Source organism: Triticum aestivum, chromosome 7A (assembly GCF_018294505.1).
Source record: "Triticum aestivum cultivar Chinese Spring chromosome 7A, IWGSC CS RefSeq v2.1, whole genome shotgun sequence".
NCBI classification, from domain to species: Eukaryota; Viridiplantae; Streptophyta; class Magnoliopsida; order Poales; family Poaceae; genus Triticum; species Triticum aestivum.
The window spans coordinates 133,481,993-133,499,813 of record NC_057812.1 but is presented as its reverse complement, the minus strand read 5'-3'; the positions used below and the strand labels follow the sequence as shown (position 1 = coordinate 133,499,813).

The 17,821-nt window shown below is 44.5% G+C and overlaps 2 protein-coding genes across 4 annotated transcripts; one reads left to right on the top strand and one right to left on the bottom strand.

The window, feature by feature from the left end:
* Positions 1-564: 564 nt before the first annotated feature.
* Positions 565-9,350, top strand: LOC123149381 (chaperone protein dnaJ 1, mitochondrial). Of its 2 annotated transcripts, none has more exons than XM_044569027.1 (19): positions 565-906; positions 1,021-1,060; positions 1,369-1,452; positions 1,564-1,655; positions 2,404-2,487; positions 2,577-2,615; positions 2,839-3,009; positions 3,085-3,126; positions 3,211-3,298; positions 4,208-4,272; positions 4,364-4,426; positions 4,493-4,565; positions 5,142-5,233; positions 6,335-6,406; positions 6,873-6,929; positions 7,241-7,289; positions 7,365-7,434; positions 8,418-8,507; positions 8,755-9,350. In XM_044569027.1, exons 1-19 carry the CDS (start codon positions 847-849, stop codon positions 8,780-8,782), a joined length of 1,359 nt encoding a protein of 452 aa, XP_044424962.1. In that variant the 5' UTR covers positions 565-846; the 3' UTR covers positions 8,783-9,350. The 2 variants fall into 2 exon arrangements, with proteins under 2 accessions (XP_044424962.1, XP_044424961.1); XM_044569026.1 differs by having other exon boundaries at positions 567-906; positions 8,792-9,350.
* On the bottom strand, positions 9,316-16,314 carry LOC123149380 (probable glucan 1,3-beta-glucosidase A). 2 transcript variants are annotated; one of them, XM_044569025.1, is made up of 10 exons: positions 15,933-16,314; positions 15,735-15,844; positions 15,517-15,636; positions 14,567-14,746; positions 14,268-14,426; positions 13,998-14,167; positions 13,747-13,899; positions 12,866-13,218; positions 12,554-12,733; positions 9,316-9,503 (listed from the first exon to the last, which is right to left on the bottom strand). In XM_044569025.1, the coding sequence occupies exons 1-10, from the start codon at positions 16,003-16,005 to the stop codon at positions 9,418-9,420; spliced, it is 1,584 nt and encodes a 527-aa protein (XP_044424960.1). In that variant the 5' UTR covers positions 16,006-16,314; the 3' UTR covers positions 9,316-9,417. The 2 variants fall into 2 exon arrangements, with proteins under 2 accessions (XP_044424960.1, XP_044424958.1); XM_044569023.1 differs by lacking the exon at positions 9,316-9,503 and having other exon boundaries at positions 11,633-12,733.
* Positions 16,315-17,821: the final 1,507 nt, after the last annotated feature.

The following is a 17,821-nucleotide window of genomic DNA, read 5'->3' as shown; positions in this document are numbered from 1 at the left end:
ACGCGGCCCTCATGTTCTTGAAGAACCAGTATTGGCTGTACGTCTTATCTATGTGAACCCTAGCCACCGTCATCCATCGCACATCTTTTGGAGGTGCCTGTTTCTCATCAAAGACGACGTCGTCGAGGTCCTCCTCCCGAAGACCTAACTCAGCCATCATATTCTCCACATCCGCAACAGTGTTGGACCCAGACGCCTCGGCAGTCTTCGATCCCATCCTGTAGCCAAACTTGAACCCTAACCCGAAAAACAAATTGGACCACCGCAAACGAACCCTATCTCTCTTCTCTCCCCAAGGCGCCGATCAAGGCCGGGTAGCGATGCAGATCGCCCCGTGGTCAGCCCGAATCAAACAGCCAAAGGAGGATCGGAGGAGGGGAGGCAAATCTCGACGGCAGCGACAAGGTCGCCTTCGGGAGGAAAAACCCTAGCGTGAGGGAAATTTTTTTGTCACACTCAGAAACCGAAGATGGAACCGTATTCGCGGCAGAATTCGAACTCGCATATTGGGCCTTGTGGCCGAGCCGCCGAGGCCGTCGAGCTCTCGGGGCTACTCCTTGCCGTGGGCCCGGCTTCATTGTTTGGAGAGAGGGTCGAATCATTCGCCAAGCCGTCGCCGCCGCCGCCGCCCACGCCCTCCCCCTCCTCCTCCCACCGCCGCCCTCTCCTCTCTCCCAGCGGCCCGCGAGTGGAGGCTCCCGCCCTTCCCACCCCCCACGGTTGCCGGCGGGCGCTTGCTCAGGCCCCCTCTCCCATAGCCCTGTCGTACGGCTTCCCCTCCAAACCCTCGACCCCCCTCCTCTGCTCTGCGGCCGCTCTCGCAAAGCGGACGCCGCCGATCGGTGGATGGGCCGGTTCGGGTGGCTCCGGCTCGCGTCGAGGTCCCTCGCGCGCCGCTCCGGCGAGGTAATGCCGGCTCGCGTTCGTTTGCCGCCTTTCCCATTTCCCCGATTTCGGTCGAGGGGCTCTGCAGAGTTGCTGTTGTTCACTTCATTCCCGATTTCCGATTTCTTCCTGCAGGCGTCTGCGCAGAGGAGCGCATGGATTCGGCCGTCTACACGTAATGTCCTTCTGTCTTGTATGATTTCGTGTTAATTCAGTCTGCCTGTAAACTGCCGCCACTTGTAAGTTCGGATAATAGTAAGAGGCAATTCTGATATGCTAAAGATGCCAACCAAAATTGCCCCCCTTCCACGAAATAAAACAAGTTGCTCATGCATGCAGTGGTTGGAAGCAGATTTAAATACCATACCCATTTACTAGCTACTTTTATCACTTCCAATATTAACTTATATGCGAATATTATTTATTTTCTTTGATTCTTACCCATCTCCTTGTGCTATTTTTTTTTGTGGAGAATGCGCACAGCTTGCACCTCTAGTGGTGCTGATAGATGCTATGGTCGATCAACATTTATATCATCTGTGCCGAGCAGGTTCTTTCATTCCACAGGTTGTTTTTCTGTTCTTGTATGAATTGAACTTAATATGGCAATACCCTGTTATTATCCTCATATTGTGGTGAACGCATACACTATTAATCTTTTGTGGGTGCATCTTTAAGGTCAGCGTTATTCGATGGACAAGGACTATTACAAGGTTCTTGGTGTGACTAAAGATGCCTCACAAGATGACATAAAAAAGGCTTTTCAATCTGTGAGTATCTTATCCCAGTTCAGCAAATCTTGAAACCTGACTAGGCTAGCTCACTATTTGTTTGACATGGCCATGTCACTTAGTAAATATCCATATGTCAAGCGGTAGTCTCATCCACTTTCTATCATTCAATCATGTGTGATGCTGCTAACTTCAAACAAATCACATAATATTAAAATCATTTGTCTGAAGCATTATTATGGATTGTTTTGGAATATATTTTGTTGACAATGCCAACAATCTATGCAGCAACCGTAAACCATTTTTTCTCTTCTACAAATATATAGCAATTGGGACCAACTTGGGATTCAGATAAGATGAACTAGATTTACTGAACAGTAAACTCGGTAGTTAGGTTTACATTGATGGATTAAATGGAGACAATTAATCTTTTAATCATTGTTAAGTTTTTTTTTTAACCGGGCTACCCCCCTTCCCATTAAGAAGAACGGAAATACATCAGTTCAAAGACTTACAGGAGGAGGGAAAGGAGAGAAGCGAGTCCAAAGCATTACTAGAACCACCGTAGCCGCCCGACATCAGAATGACTACTCTGGGGTGAAAACCTAGCAACACCAAAATAGCAGCTAGTCCTATTACAACTCAGGCAACACAGGAATCATTGTTAAGTAGATTGACCCGTATTTGGAAGTAAATATATACTTTAAGAGGCATTCCCACGATATGGCTACTAGGTTGAAATACGTACAGTTTTCTGATTCTAAAGCTCAAAACAATTTTTCTGTAGCTTGCAAAGAAGTACCATCCAGACACAAATAGAGGAAATACTGCTGCGAAAAGGATGTTTCAGGAAGTAAGAGACGCATACGAGGCAAGTAAGTTACCACCATGTCTTTAGCTTTGATGTTGATTATTATGCCTAAATTAACAGTGCCATATGTTTGTTTTGTTGGTCTCTAGACTCTTCGGGATCCTTCAAAGAGACAGCAATATGATATGGTAATAAGTTGCAACTTGCTGTTAGCACTTTATCCTCTCTCTTTCATGATTTTTTTAGTGGTAGTTTTATATTTTATTTATGGAGCAGCAACATTCCAATTTCTGTTATCTACTATTGAAAGTAAATGGCTCAGTGCATTACTTCTCAAGCTCTTTGAATTTACAATTTGAAGTTTGTGAGTTCCTGTACACATTAAGTTAATGTTATGCTGTAATACTGCAGCTATTTTCTGGAGGGTCAGCTGCAAATTCCACAAGGGGTAGGGGGGAGTTCGATGGATCCTATCAAGATCCATTTTCAAGATTCAACAAACAGAACGACGACCCTTTTGCACAATTCTACAGACAAAATGATGGTCCTTTTTCTAATCAGTTTTACAAAGTATTCTCAGAGGTATTTCATACCTTCCCCTTTTAATTTTACTTCAACATTTCACATGGGAGTACCATTAATTCTCTTTGTTTTCAGGTTTTCCAGCATGATGTAGATGTACATGCCAGTGACATTGAGGTTCATTCTTCAGATTCTTCTTCTTGCATGTCTAAGTAACAACACCTTTAGTCATGAACTAATCTTATCTCTTGACTTAAGTAGATAGAGCTGAATCTGTCTTTTGGCGAAGCTGCTAAAGGATGTACGAAGGAAGTTCCCTTCAGTGCAAAGAATCTTTGCTACTCATGTGGTTAGTACACATTTAGAGATATTGCTATTCTTATTTATATTACACCTATCGCTTGTAGTAATTTTGTAGACATCTAGACATTTATGCGGAAATAAATTTGCCAGCAGAGTTAAATGTGAAGTTTCTTCTATTATATTTTGAGATTTTCCTGAACTTATTTGTTTCTCTCTGGCTTTTGTATCTGGGTAGTCTGTTGTAGGCACATAGTATTGAGCTACTGTAATTCAGTTGGTTTTTTCTTTAGCTTAATCAATGAAGGTCAGATTCCATTAGGTTGTCCTGGACTCCTGGTTTGCATTCAGTTCGATGTCACATGATATAAACTACTCCCTCCGTCCCATAATGTAAGACGTTTTTTGACACTAGTGTAGTGTCAAAAAATGTCTTACATTATGGGACGGAGGGAGTAGATAATATCATCATCTATTGGTATCATGGTTTCATCTCCCCCATTACTCTTCCCAAAGCATGTCTAGATGTCAGTTGTATGTAAATGAATAGCTGATAGGTTAAATGAACTGCAAGATAGGTAGGTCTGTGTTTGTGTTTTCTGTTCTCCCGTTTGAATACTGTTACGGAGGTATGCAAATTAATACTTCAATTTTTAGCAGTAGTCAATTTCAAACCATTTCCTAGAGTGGAAAATAACATATGTGGTTACTGTGGGTGCGATGTAATCCGCATGCCAGTAGATCTTTTTATTGGACATAGATTCGACTTATATAACACTAATGTTGGTGATAACTTGCTCTATTATGTAACATTACAATCACATAATATTAAAATGGCAACAAATGCTTGACTTAAAGCTGCAATCTTACTATTATGTAGTAGTTACTGTGCTAATTTATCCCATGCTTATCTTGCTTTTTTTTGTGAGAAAAACTCCTCATATATGTTCTAATGTAGATGGGAGAGGATACTTGGCCAATGCAAGAAAATATGTTTGCCCTTCTTGTAAAGGTGCAGGAAAAGTAAGTATTTGTTTTTATGCTTTAATTGTTTTTTTTTGCAAATATCAATGAAGGGTATTGTTTGTAAGCTCTGCACCGGTGGTTTGTGCAGGTTAGTATGTATCCGTTCACATCCATTTGTACTACTTGCAGAGGCTTCGGGAAAGTGATTAAGGTATTGAGTAACATGTAAAGTTTGTCAGATCTTTTAAATCTATCTCACGCATGATGATTTTCACAGGATCACTGCCTAACATGCAAAGGTGCAGGGGTGGTAGATGGTATGAAATATGCAAACGTGATCATTCCAGCAGGTGCTGTGCAGCTAAGCTTCAATAATTCAATTGTCTTCTGCCGACCAGCTTCTTTCACAGAAATGCCTTCATATGATTATATCTTTGGATTATTTATGAGTTGCTTGCTCTAGAGCCTGTCTTACGTTCTAATACAATTGCCAAAATGTTATAATTTTAGATCATCCTGGAGTTATGTCCTTTGGAGGCGGATCTATCACATGCTATATTCTTGATATTTCTACCATGTTTAATACACAGAAGTTAGGGCTAAAACAATTACATGCCAAAAATCCTGCTGCATCACTATAGTACGCTCATATATGTTGTCTGCGCATTAGTTCTTCCTGAAACTTGACTTGCATAGTTGGTTCGTACATTTCTTTGCGCATATAAGCTTATTCATGAGACATGTGAAACATCAAACATGTTAACTTTCGTAGGCTGCTGTCCTAGTTCCTAGGTCTTATTTTTCGTCAGTAAGAAGGATACTGCTTCATAGTTGTTTGCAGCCACTGCTTGTTTCTTTCACTTAATTTTTTGTTAGACTGTGAATTTTGTTTTTCTCTTGACTTTACCAAAGATTTGTTTTTGTAGGAGTTGATTCTGGTGATACAATTCATGTACGGGAGGCTGGAAATAGCGGTGGACGTGGAGCCATACCTGGAAGTCTATACATTAAGCTTCGAGTGAGAATATTGTCATACTTTTAATTCTTTATTTCGTATGTCCACTTATTTGTTCTGTAATACTGAGGTTCAGTGGTTCACAACTTCACATGTTTCTGCATTTTAGTTAATCATTCAGATATACTTAATTACTTACTACTGAAAGTGCCATTCTGTAATGAAAAAAATAAGGGTTCTAGAAGCAAATCCAATTTCGTATGAAATTGTTTCGTGACATTTGACATTCTGACCTATTTGGAAAACATTGGTTTTTAATTAATTGAATTGAATTTGTGAACTGTAGTTATGCTACCTTTGTTTATTTAAAGATTAAAGATATTAAGACATAATATTTTCCCATTAAACTGTAGCATCAGAAGGTATGTGCTGGCTGAGATGAACAGCAGGTGTACCTGTGTAGGGAGTGTTGAATTTTAGCATTCAATCGAACCACTTTTACAGGGTTTCTCTTGGGGAACTACAAATAGTACCGGTTGATATCTCACTAGTTAGCTATCTTCGATGCTAATATTGCTAGGTGTGCCTGGTGCTGCAATGTGCAGCAGTAGGGCTTTTACTTAATATTGGTGATCTACCCCATCTTAGGTTTGCATTATATATTTTGCTGTAAAATGATATATTTTTTGGGTCATATTGGGTGTGTTGGCTGTTGTATCATCTTGATATATTGATTGAATGAAAATGTCCTTTATCAAAGAAAAGCTACCTCCATAAGCTCCAGCTGCTTATAGTTTATCCAATCATATGAATGTTGAGGCTTTTGTGACCAGCATAATGAATTTCCGTTGCATTGTGTGATTCCTCATCTTTATGCATGTTTGATGCTACTGAACTTGGCATGCCTCTCTATAAGGTGTGGTTTTGTTCTCACAAGTCACGACTAACAAGTACTCCTCTGTAAACTAATATAAGACCGTTTTGTGAGGGAGTAGTTGGTTTGGTGTATGTACCAATGAATTAAAACTATCTGTACAACAGTTGTGCTGCCTGGGGGGCTATTAGCCTCCGCTGTCATGACCTCGTAGAATGATTCTGCTCTACCAGCTCTTTTATATCAAGCAATCCAGCTTTTAATTCTTCCATGAACCATGTATATCGTAGGTAGCAAGTGATCCAGTATTTGTTCGAGATGGTGCTGATGTACATGTGGACAAAAAGATAAGCTTCACACAGGTAGTAGCAATTATCTTTCAGGAACTTCTTTTGTACTGCTGTCCTACTATTTTGCTCCTTTGTAGAGCAAGCTTTTGAAGAATTATCCTATTTCTCAGGAACTGCTTTCCCACTTGTGTCGTGTGACTTTATTTCCATCTGTAGCTTACAGCTTATGCCAAGATTAGTTCATATAATTTATTCTAATTTCTAATTCAGGACAACAATTCATGATATTCGTTTTGAACCTTTGAGAAATGCTGCATAGATGAACCTAGAGAGGTGGAGGAATAAGAAATGATAGTTTGTTAGGTTTTGGAATTGGGAGACATCACTATCATTAGTTCATGACTATTAGCTGTCAAAGTTTTAATGTGGTAGTCTTGTATTAATGAGCATTTGTTGGTGTATGTGGACATTTGAATTTCTGTTGTTAATTGGTGCCTTGGTGTTGGGTTTTTGCTGATCATTTACCTTTCTTGTGTAGGCAATGCTTGGTGGAAAAATCGAAGTACCCACTTTAGACGGTAAAACAGAAATTAAGGTAACAATACCTGGTGGGAAAAAGACATGCATGTATTCCTACTGAGAAAATGTCAAAAGCACTTCAAACTTCTGTTATCATAATATCTTGTATTTTTCATAGCTTAATTAGGCACTTAACCTCCCTGTTGTTATTTTAATGCTTCTAGAGTGGACCGTTTCTAGTTAGAACATCTGGGTCTGGCATGGCTAGATATTTCTTTTGAGAAGCATGTAGCCATCTATTTGTTGAGTGGACATGCTTTTAAGGAGAATATCTCTCCCCCCTCTATTTGTTAGTTTAGTTGACATTTGTTGTTATTTATTTTTCAGATACCCAAAGGAGTTCAACCAGGGCAAGTTGTCGTTTTAAGGGGGAAAGGTAGGTTATGCAAATAAACTAATTTAAGTCGGCAGTTTGCTTATTGTCAAGTGCTAACGATAGTAATGTTATCAGGATTGGAATTGCCAAACCAGGCAGGATATTTCGGAGACCAACATGTCCGTTTCAAAATACATTTTCCATTGTAAGTTGCTTGTATTTTTCTTGATGCCCTTTTTACAGACATTACCCATTGCACTGTTTTGTACAGTGCTATTCTACTTTGCTCATGTATTTGTCCATGAGGTTAAAATGGTTATGTTCGATTCCCTTTCAACTTGCATTCCACGAGAATGGCTTTGCTAATACATTCGGCTTCCATCATATGAAGCAAAGCATAGGATGCATAGATATTCTTCAGGACTGGTTGTGGTAACATGAAGTCAAACTTGTAAGAATATTGTGTTATACTAGCGAGTTTAACTTGCTAGTACTTAGTGAGAGCCATGACATTACTGAGCCTAACCTAGTTACAACTCTTCGTACCATTAATGGTATTAGGTTTTGTGACGGGCAGGATATGAACACTCAAAGTGAAAATATCGTAGTGTGACTTGTGTGAGTAGATTGTTCACATTTCCCTAATGCTTTTGGTGATCTGGTCGGCGCATGAAACTAAAGGAAATGAATGTTAATTAGAACTTGAACTCTGCCCTAGGTGGAAGTAGAAATCCTAGAAGTTCAGTTACTGGCTTTCAGTAAACAATGTTTGAAAGGGATGATTGAAGGCCTCATGATAGTATTAATCCAGCGCTCTGCTACTTTGCACTCCCTCCGTTCGGAAATAAGTGACGCTGTTTTAGATTTCCGGACAGAGGAAGTAGCTTTTATCATTCTATAGGCAGACCACTGGTTATTGAGGTACAATAGTGATGAGACACAACATTCGTCAGCACTTAACGCTTCAATTTGGTTCCTGCTTAGTGCACTTTCAATCACTCTAGGGCTTTACTTGCTCTTGCTTTTCTGTTTAGTTTACGCTAAAGCCTAATTTTTTAGTTTGGCGCATTCAAATGGCCTTACCCTTAATCCTTTGCTTTTTCTGTGTAGTATTTTTATGCTATAGTATACGTCATCAGTACACTCCATTTTTTTAGATTTATGACAATATCAATTTTTAATCTGCAGGAAAGTTAACGAACGTCAGCGTGCACTGTTGGAAGACTTTGCAGCAGAGGAAGCCACTAAGGAACAGAGTTTTTTTGCAACAGGAAACTGGTAATCAATTGCCTCGCCATTTATTCTGATTATCTTTGACTATCATGGGAAGTTCATGAGATGTAAATTAAAACTGCACGCTTTGTTAATGTTCATGCACTGATTGATGTGTTGACTCTACCTTATTCTGATTGCTCTAGCCTGGTAGGCCTGGTGTGCAAGCGAAGTTTCATCTGTTGCACAACATTCATCGTTCTGTTTTATAGTTTGCATTATATGGTAGTAATAAAGATGAAATTTCAAACAGGCTTTACGAGCAGCTATCTACTGGTTGATACTTACAGGTCGGAGCTTATTGTTGAAAATATGAAGAGCCAAAATTTCATGATCGGGCTTGGTTTTGTCATGCTGATCTATCTGATGCTTAGCAAGGCTGTGAGTTAAGGCTTCGAAGCTGTGCGGTGATATCAAGCAGCAGTGACATCAGAAATTGAATACGGCATTATTACATATGGTCAAGATTCTTTTTTGGCCACGGGAATTTACAATTTTGGAGCTGTGGAGAGGAGGATTACTGGTTCCTGTGAACTTTTTTTTTGGGAAGGACTGGTTCCTGTGAACTGATAAGTCATACCAAATGATTTATGTGTTCTCCTTTTTCTTGGGGTGGCGATTATCTCATGCTTCAATAAATCGCTAGATTATTGTTAAAGCGCTCCTTAATAGTACACCAGTAATTGTGTTGCACGTAGTTGTTAGATAGGATATTAGTTGCATGTCAATATTACGTGTAATATTAATTGCATGCTAAACATGTTGACGCTCAACATTGAGCAATCTAGGCCATTCGATTGACATGGTTTGATGGGTCAAGATTAATCGGAGCCCTTTGGGTCTTCGACATGTGGATTTGTCTTTGACGCTATAATATATCTTTCTTTCACATGTGAACTGTTTTTTGGCCGTATGTTTATTGTATCAACGTCAATAACAAAAGATACATAAGACATCCTGCCACAAGCATCGTGTAACTTGCTCTTTGCAATGGCGACCCCCCTACAGAAGAAAAGATGCATCATGTTAAACACTTCGTGTGACATGGAAAATGTATTGAATCAAACTGCAGAAGGAAATAATAACAGGATTAAGCAATATGATTGTCAATAGCAATATCAGAGGATTTTTGGTATCCTACATTCCTTTAAAATTCCTATGGAACGCACCATTCCATAGAAATTCGGAAATGTTAACGCCCACACGTGTGGGCGTTGACCATCTCGACCACACGCATCCATCACCGTCCGGTACTATATGCACGAATCTTGACACAATCTGGCTGATTTTCTGTGTCACGTAGGACAAGGCGTGTGTGTGGTGTGTGACATAGTTCGCCCACACATCCGTTTTACCACACGGAGGGGCCGGTGTGTGGGCGTTTAGCAGTTCACCCACACATCAGTTTTCAGGCACGCACAAGGGCTGGTGTGTGGGCATTTGCCATCTCGCCCACACGCCCGTCTCCTCTCCCACACGTAAGCTGCTAGTTGCCATGTGTTTTTGCAGCGCACATGGCAACTGCCTCTAGTGTGCTTTATAAGCAGGTGACAACTCTTTTTTTTACCCGAGTTGCCATGTGTTTTTGCAGGGTACACGGCAACTGGCTAGTGTGCACGTAAGCAGATGGCAATTGTCTTTTACCGAGTTGCCATGTGTTTTTGCATGGTACATGACAATTGCCCCAACGTGCACGTACATGGCAACTGCTCTAACGTGCACGTAAGCAGATGGCAACTCTTCCTTTTTACATGGCAACTGCCCTAGCATGCTTGTGAGCACATGGCAACTCTCTCAACCGCCTAGTGTTAGTATGTGACAACTCCTAAAGTTATGAAATCATGGCAACTACATTAGATCAGACCATACATGGCAACTGCAGTTGAGCAATCATGGCAACTGCAGTTGTCCGACATGGCAATCGTAGTTCAGCGACATGGCAACTGCAGATAAACGAACATGGACGAGGGTCTGGACCATGGCAACTGCGGACGCGCGGTGGGCGTCACGCGTCGCGTGCGGGACCAGAAGGGTACGAGGCCTGACATACGGGCGTGTGGGCGTTATCAACTTCACCCACACGCACGCGTGTGAGAGGGTTCAGGAGGGAAAAAAAGATGTATGTGGGCATTAGTTGTTTTGCCCACACGTAGGTGTGTGGGCTCGTTGCTGTCCATGCCACACGAGGCGTGTGGCACAACTACCCGATACACCACACGTGTGGCAGTTATCGGGACCCTAGAAATTTTGGAGGAAAATAAACATGAGGTCCTACATCATGTTTTCTTCTATTTGTGTATACACTTTTCGTGTTTTCCCTGCATGACACCCAAGTGATAATTTTAAATCTTTTCTATAGTTCTATTTGTTGTGGTTTCCCCTATTCCAACGTTTTGAGTTCATGCGTTCCAAACTGGGCCAAATAATTTTTGCTTTTTGGAAGATGCTTCCAACTCAATTGATGGCTCATTCAACGCATGTGCTTGCGTTTTTGTCAAGTAAATGAAGTAGGTAGGTTGGACTAGTAAATTACTCCATCCGTAACCTACAAGACGTTTTTTTTTGGCATTGTTGTAGTGTCAGAGAAACGTCTTATATTAAATTACGGAGGTAGCACTTGGAACTCAGCTGGTAAATCAATCGTCCCCATTCGTATCCCTAGCTCTAGCAGCCGCTCACGGCTCCCCATAAGCCACCTGTCATGACCGGTGGCACCATTACACTCCGCCCTGCCTCCTCTGCTGTCCCAGGTCATCCCTCTAACCACACCCGCCTGTTAGAGCATCTCCAGCCGCGCTCTCAACAGGCCTCCCCAAGGCTATTTTTTAGTCACCTGAATGAGCCTGTTTTTTGCCGGATTGAGCCGAAATTGGCGCCAGCGCACTCAACCCGAACCCGGCGCGCTGGGGGGGGGGGGGGCGCTCGGGGGCGCCGGCGCGAACGTTTTCGAGCGAAAGAGTGGCGGGACCGGCGCGTCAGCGAGACGAAGGCTGGTCGTCCTCATCGTCTCGGTTTTCCCACGGGGAATCAGTGCCAAGGCTGCACCAACAACGCGCCGACGCCGCGCGACCGCAACAACAGCGAGGGCCGCCGCCTGTGGTGGGGCGTCCCGGGCCGCACGCTCAGCGGCGTCCTCGCGCACCTCAAGGGCGGCAACGACCCGCCGTTCGAGTACCCGACCGCTCGGAGCGGCGGCGCGTGGCTGTCGAGGAGGAGGATGGGATGGTCATCCTCCTCTTCCTCCTCCTCCCGATCCTCCTCTCACTCCTCCGGCGCGCCAACGTTGGTCAGCGTCAAGCCAGAGCCGTCCGAGATGCCGCTCGGTAGGCGCACCCGCGGCGCCGGCCTCGTCATCAACGACGGCGGTCGTGGCTCCTCCTCCTCGGCCCCTCCTCGCCTGGTCAAGCCGAAGAGGGAGCCAAGGCTGGCGACGGTGAAGCCGGAGCCGGGGCTCGCCGCCGTGAAGCCGGAGCCTGCTCTCGCCGAGGAGGCCGACGAAGAAGAGGCCGCCTTGAAGTGGGCGCGCGAGGACTACGCGCGCATGGAGCTGGACCGCCAGCGCCGCGCTCTGGAGGAGATTGCCGAACGCCGCCGCCGTGAAGCAGCGCGCCGGGGCGAGGGGTCGAGCAGCGGCGCCGGCCGTGTCAAGGAGGAGAAGCAGGAGGATGACGCCGACGACGACTATGCCCTGCTCAGTGCCTACTTCGGCCCGTAGTTTAGGGTTTTTTCCGTCCATTTTATTCATGTAAAAAACGTCTAAATTTCGCCGAAATATGTCGTGTTTGTTGAAATTTGGCCGTGTTTGCTGAAATTTGGCCGAACTGTGGGGACGTCTGGGGCCCGACCTGGGGGTGACGGCTGGGGACGTGCTCGCCCCCACGCCGAAAAAAACGCCGGCTCGCCCCAGCGGCGATTTTCGGCGCGTCTTGGGGGCTCAACGGCTGGAGATGCTCTTAACCCTCAAACTCCCCTCCGCCGGGTCATTCCAGGCCCAGTGTGGATTGTGTTTAAGTGACTGGAGGTTGAAGGCAGCTGAAGAACAAACTGCTTACCAATAATAAGATACCGATTCCTTACGTTCCATTCATAATCCCAGTGCACACTGTTGCACCTGACTGTCCAATAAGACCAGCCAAAGGAGGCTTCTCCAAAGACCTCCAATTGAGCTTTTCCAAAAGATCGGTATTGAATTTGTGAAGCATTTGCCACATTCCATTCATTCACCCACTCTCCTGAGTAATGGCATAGAAAAGTCTTTATCAAGAGCAGGATAAACTAAGAAACACCTACAGTTAAATGATAGACCAAAATCCAAATGCCTGTGTGAATTTTTACATTAAGTTGTAATAGTATGCAGGACGTACCGACAAAAACAAGAGGTCCATTTGCGCCGTTCAAGGCCCGCACTTGAGGCAGTCTTTTTTCATAAACAAACTGTATGTTCTCTGTTGCGTTAAGCTTCTCATAATAAGGATCAAACAAATTGTAGTAATGCAAATCAACAACAGTGTTAGTTGGTCCCAGGTCAGCCTGATAAAGCTCCATTGGGTCTGCATTCCCTATCCTCTGGCAGAATATAACATAAGCTGTCTCCGAATAACTTCGTACAATTTTGTAGCCTTTTTTGTAATACGCCACAAGAGTATCCAGTGGGACTGCTCCTGCAGAAGGCTCATTCAGAAGCTCGATACCAAGAAGCGAGGGATCGTCTGCATACCTGCAGATAAAGAGACAATACGTCTTGTTACTTTGTTAGAACTGAGAAAATTGTGATAGATAGAATCGCGTTGTTCACATGAAGAAAAAAATGCTAATGAAAATCGAAAACATGGCTCTTTACTTTCATGTATCCCCTCATTAGTGAGCAGATCAGACATTGTTAGTTGTTAAAGTTGTTAACATATGTTCTGAAGTTGCCTTTTTTCGCTTGTTATTCTAGTGACCAAGAGTACATATTGTTGAAAAAGTGCCAAGATGTGCAAATACCTATTGCTACTCATTGTCCACTGCCTTTTTTTTGCAAGATCTTTGAAGTATGAGATAAATTAATCCTTCACAGATCTATGGAGAATGAGAACTGAGTCTTTTTTCCAACTTGGTGATGCCTTTATTTATTTTCGTGGCCTGATGTTACCAATGGCATCATCAAGAAATATTTCGTCCACACAAAGCAAAAACTTCGTAACTAGGAAATAGAGTGAAAGAGTTTCATTTTTTTTAGGGAGAGTGCAAGAGTTAATGTTACCTTTGAGCTAAAAATTTAATGACATCCAGAGTCTTCTGTATATTAACCTCTGAAGGCCAATCTACTGAACCATCCCTGCTAGCACTGTGCTCCATTCCGTTTTGAGATCCAGGAGCCGCATGAAGATCGATGATGCACTTCAAGCCATAAACCCTGATCTCAAAATCAGATCCACCATATGGTGCAGTCTCAAACTTTAAAGATTTTTTTGTGGGAGTAACAATCAAGAACTGTTTAGAGGCTAGACCTACTGTGCCCAGTAGAATGCTCTATCAAGGTACTCAAGGGAGCCACCAATAAATGGAGCGGGTGGATCAGGATCATACGCAATCCACCATCCAACTGGAATCCTGACTGCATTTATACTGTTTTGCGAGAGGAGAAAGAAATCATTTCCAGTAACAAAGCTCTTTCGGTGTTCCTGCAAATTGTGTAAAATAGCCAATAAACGCTTTTATGGAATAAAGCTCTGCACTACAGACTGGGAGGAGGTGACACAGCTCTGAAATTATGAAACTTACAGTCAAGACCGCTTTTGCCTGCACAGGTCCATACCCATTAGCAAGCTGGTAATCTCCATGCAAGTTGTTGGCAGCTATTGTCATCTGGAATGTTGCCATATCATCACCCCATCCAGGCTGGGAATGATAATTTGAAGTAAGCTGATTGTTATTTGTGACCTGAATAATGGAGTATACATCAACTTTCCTGGTTGCAATGCTGAAGCTTTAGCTAATTAGTTTCATTTCCATAGAAAGGAGTCTGATGAGTGTACATAACTGCTGAAATCTGAAGATCATATCGACAGCATAATCAATACCTGCAAATAGCTCCCATTTGAAAGCTTGATATGAAGCATTGAATTATTCCGTTCGATATAAAATGTTTCGGAGTCTCCTGGTGAATCTGTAGTTGCTGAGATCACATCCTGATTACTTGCTGTCAAGAACTGACCATTGAGGCATCGGAACTGAAATTCACTATCAGAAACTCTCCACAGCTGAAAACAACGCCAAGACAAATGCAATTAGGAACAAACTAAGATATGATTGTTTTATTTGAGTATATATTTATTTTCCCTCAAGTAAGATATATTTATTTCTCACTAAGATGGATGACAGCTCTAGAGGACAAATGTAAAAATAGTGAACTCGTGCAGTTTACTAGAAGTGCACCTTCTTCCACTGGGAAACACACACATACTCCCTCCGTCCGAAAAAGCTTGTCCCAAGTTTATCCCTCAAATGTATGTATCTAGCACTAACCTGGTGCTAGATACATCCATTTGAGAGACAACCTTTTCCGGACGGAGGGAGTACATAGTACAATTCAGCCATCTGCATATTACCAAGCAGTATTTTTTTCCCCTGACCTGTGTAAAAACAGTTCAGTTTTCCCCTTAAGCCCTCGGGTACTACACGGGTCCTTAAACTTCGTGACAGTTCTAAATTAACTAGGTCTTCCTGAGTCGCGTTGGTGAGTTGAAGACCTGATGATCTTCAGGAACCAGAATATTGTCTTTGAAGGTTGAAGAAAATGCTACTCTGTATCGCATTTTCATCTCAGTTCTTTAGAGAAGAACAAAATGGAGTGCTTGAAAAAACAATGACGGCCTAAATGTTGAGGCGAATGCATCTATTCAATGTTGTTTTCTCCAAGATATCCAACAGACAAGATACAGAACCATTCAGCTTCCCAAACAGGCACCAAACGTGTGTATCATCAATTCACTTTCATTCTGCAAGAAACCACTTCCCTTTGGCAGTTTACCTTGAAAGTCTCCCATGTCGAAGCAGCATCCTGGTCCACGGCCACATTTCCACCGCCACCACCAACTGCACTCACGTACTTCTGGAGAGCAACAGACTTGAGCTGCACCTGCACGCCATCCTGAAGCGAATCCGATAGCCACATCACGAGGGGGCAAAGAAAAATGCACAGCACTATATAACAAGCATGGGGGTCCGAGAACAAGAGAGAGGACCTACCAGCATGTCCCCATTTGGGATGCCATCAAACAAGGAAGGCTTGATCCACCCCTCCACCACCAGCCAGCCTCCCAGGTTCACCGCCCTGACCTTGGTGAAGTCGTCCTTGTCTGCAAAGACAAAGCACAACCTAAGCAACCACCAAGACGGCAAGAACAACCGCATCCTTTTAAGCAGTTCCGACTGAGCAATTCTGACCTGATGACGAATGCGACAGTTGGAACACGGACAGAAGACCAAAGATCAGGACGCCGGCGTGGGGGAGCCCCATGCCGGCAATACGTCGAACAGATGGTGTGCGCGTGGACTGGGACTGGGACTGGGGCAGGGGAGGAGGAAGTGGGGCTTGTATAGAGCGAAAGGGACGGGAGATTCCAAGCCCACCGGGGGCGGACACCGAGAGGGGTGTGGCATACTGGCATGGCCGGGGAGGCAGGGAATCTCGCCTTTTGCGCAGTGCTGTTATACCTTCCTTATCGCCAAGTTCATCCTAAGCAATGGTGGAGACGCAAACGAGTAACGAGCACCGCCGCGCCACGCCGGCAGTCAAGCAGCTCGCTTTCGTTTGGGCTGCTTTCTCTGCCGGTAGCTCGCGGCGGCGGTGCATTGGTGTCAGTACATGACGCAGGTCAGTTAACGCTTCGCGGCTATCGGACGGCCGTCATCGCTCCATCAGCTGTTAGCATCGCTCGACGGCTGTGATCGTTCGGGCACTATTCACTATCCAGTTATAAATCCAGCCACTATTCCTGTTTGAGATGTCTTGGTCTTCAGGAATCGATTGCTGTCGCATGTTGGTACATACGGTGGCAACCGGGTAAGAGCATCTCCAGCCGCGTCCTCAACAAGGCCCTCCAGGTGATTTTTCGGTCGTCGGTGTCGAAAAATCGGTTCAGTCGTGTCCTTAAAGGCCTTTTTTTTGCTGGATTGGGCTGAAATTGGCGTCGGTGGACGCAGGCCGAACCCGGCGCGCTGGGGGATGCTTGGGGCGCCGGCCGAACCGTTTTTCGCGCGAAAATCGCCGGGCCCTCCTTGGCAGCGACTCGACTCTTCTCGTCGCTTCGTCATCTTCATCGCCTCGGTTCCCGTGGCGGAATCAATGCCAAAGCTGCCGCGCGCTGCCGCGCCGGTCAGCCTCTTCCATTGATGCCTCACGGACGGCGCAGTGAAGACGGGATGACACACGTCCCTCGCCCGCCACGCGTACACACGGCGGCCACGCGAGCGCCGCCTATATAAGCCGACCCCTCCCGCACCGGTGACGCACAGACTCTCCACCGCCGACGCTCCCGTTCCTCGACGCCCCCGTTCCTCCCTCTCTTCTCGCCGTTTCCAGTTCACCCAATGGCCGAGCGCTTTCCAGGCGATGGCGCGGCAGCGAACTACTTCGGCCGCAGCCACCTTCACGAGGACGAAACTCGGCTTCTCTATGAGGCCGAGTATCCGGTCCCGCCGGACATGCGGGTGCCTGGGGCGTGGAGGATCAGCGCCGGCAGGGTCCTTGTTACGCCCTCGATTCAATCGTACACTAATCATACACGCAAATGTGTACGATCAAGATCAAGGACTCACGGGAAGATATCACAACACAACTCTAGACACAAATTAAAATAATACAAGCTTTATATTACAAGCCAGGGGCCTCGAGGGCTCGAATACATCAGCTTGAATACAAACGAGTCAGCGGAAGCAACAATATCTGAGTACAGACATAAGTTAGACAAGTTTGCCTTAAGAAGGCTAGCACAAAAGCATCTATGATCGAAAAGGCAAGGCCTCCTGCCTGGGAGCCTCCTAACTACTCCTGGTCATCGGCGGTCTCCGCCACGTGGTAGTAGACGCCCTCGGTGTAGTAGAAGTCGTCAAAGGTGTCATCTGGCTCCTGGACTCCGTCATCTGGTTGCGTCATCCGAGAAGAATGGAAAAGGGGAAAAAGAAGGAGCAAAGCAACCGTGAGTACTCATCCAAAGTACTCGCAAGCAAGGATCTACACTACAGATGCAACATTTTCAAAGGAAGGCTATATATGTGGACTGGGCTGCAGAAATGCCAGAATAGAGAGAAGGCCTAGTCCTATCGAAGACTAG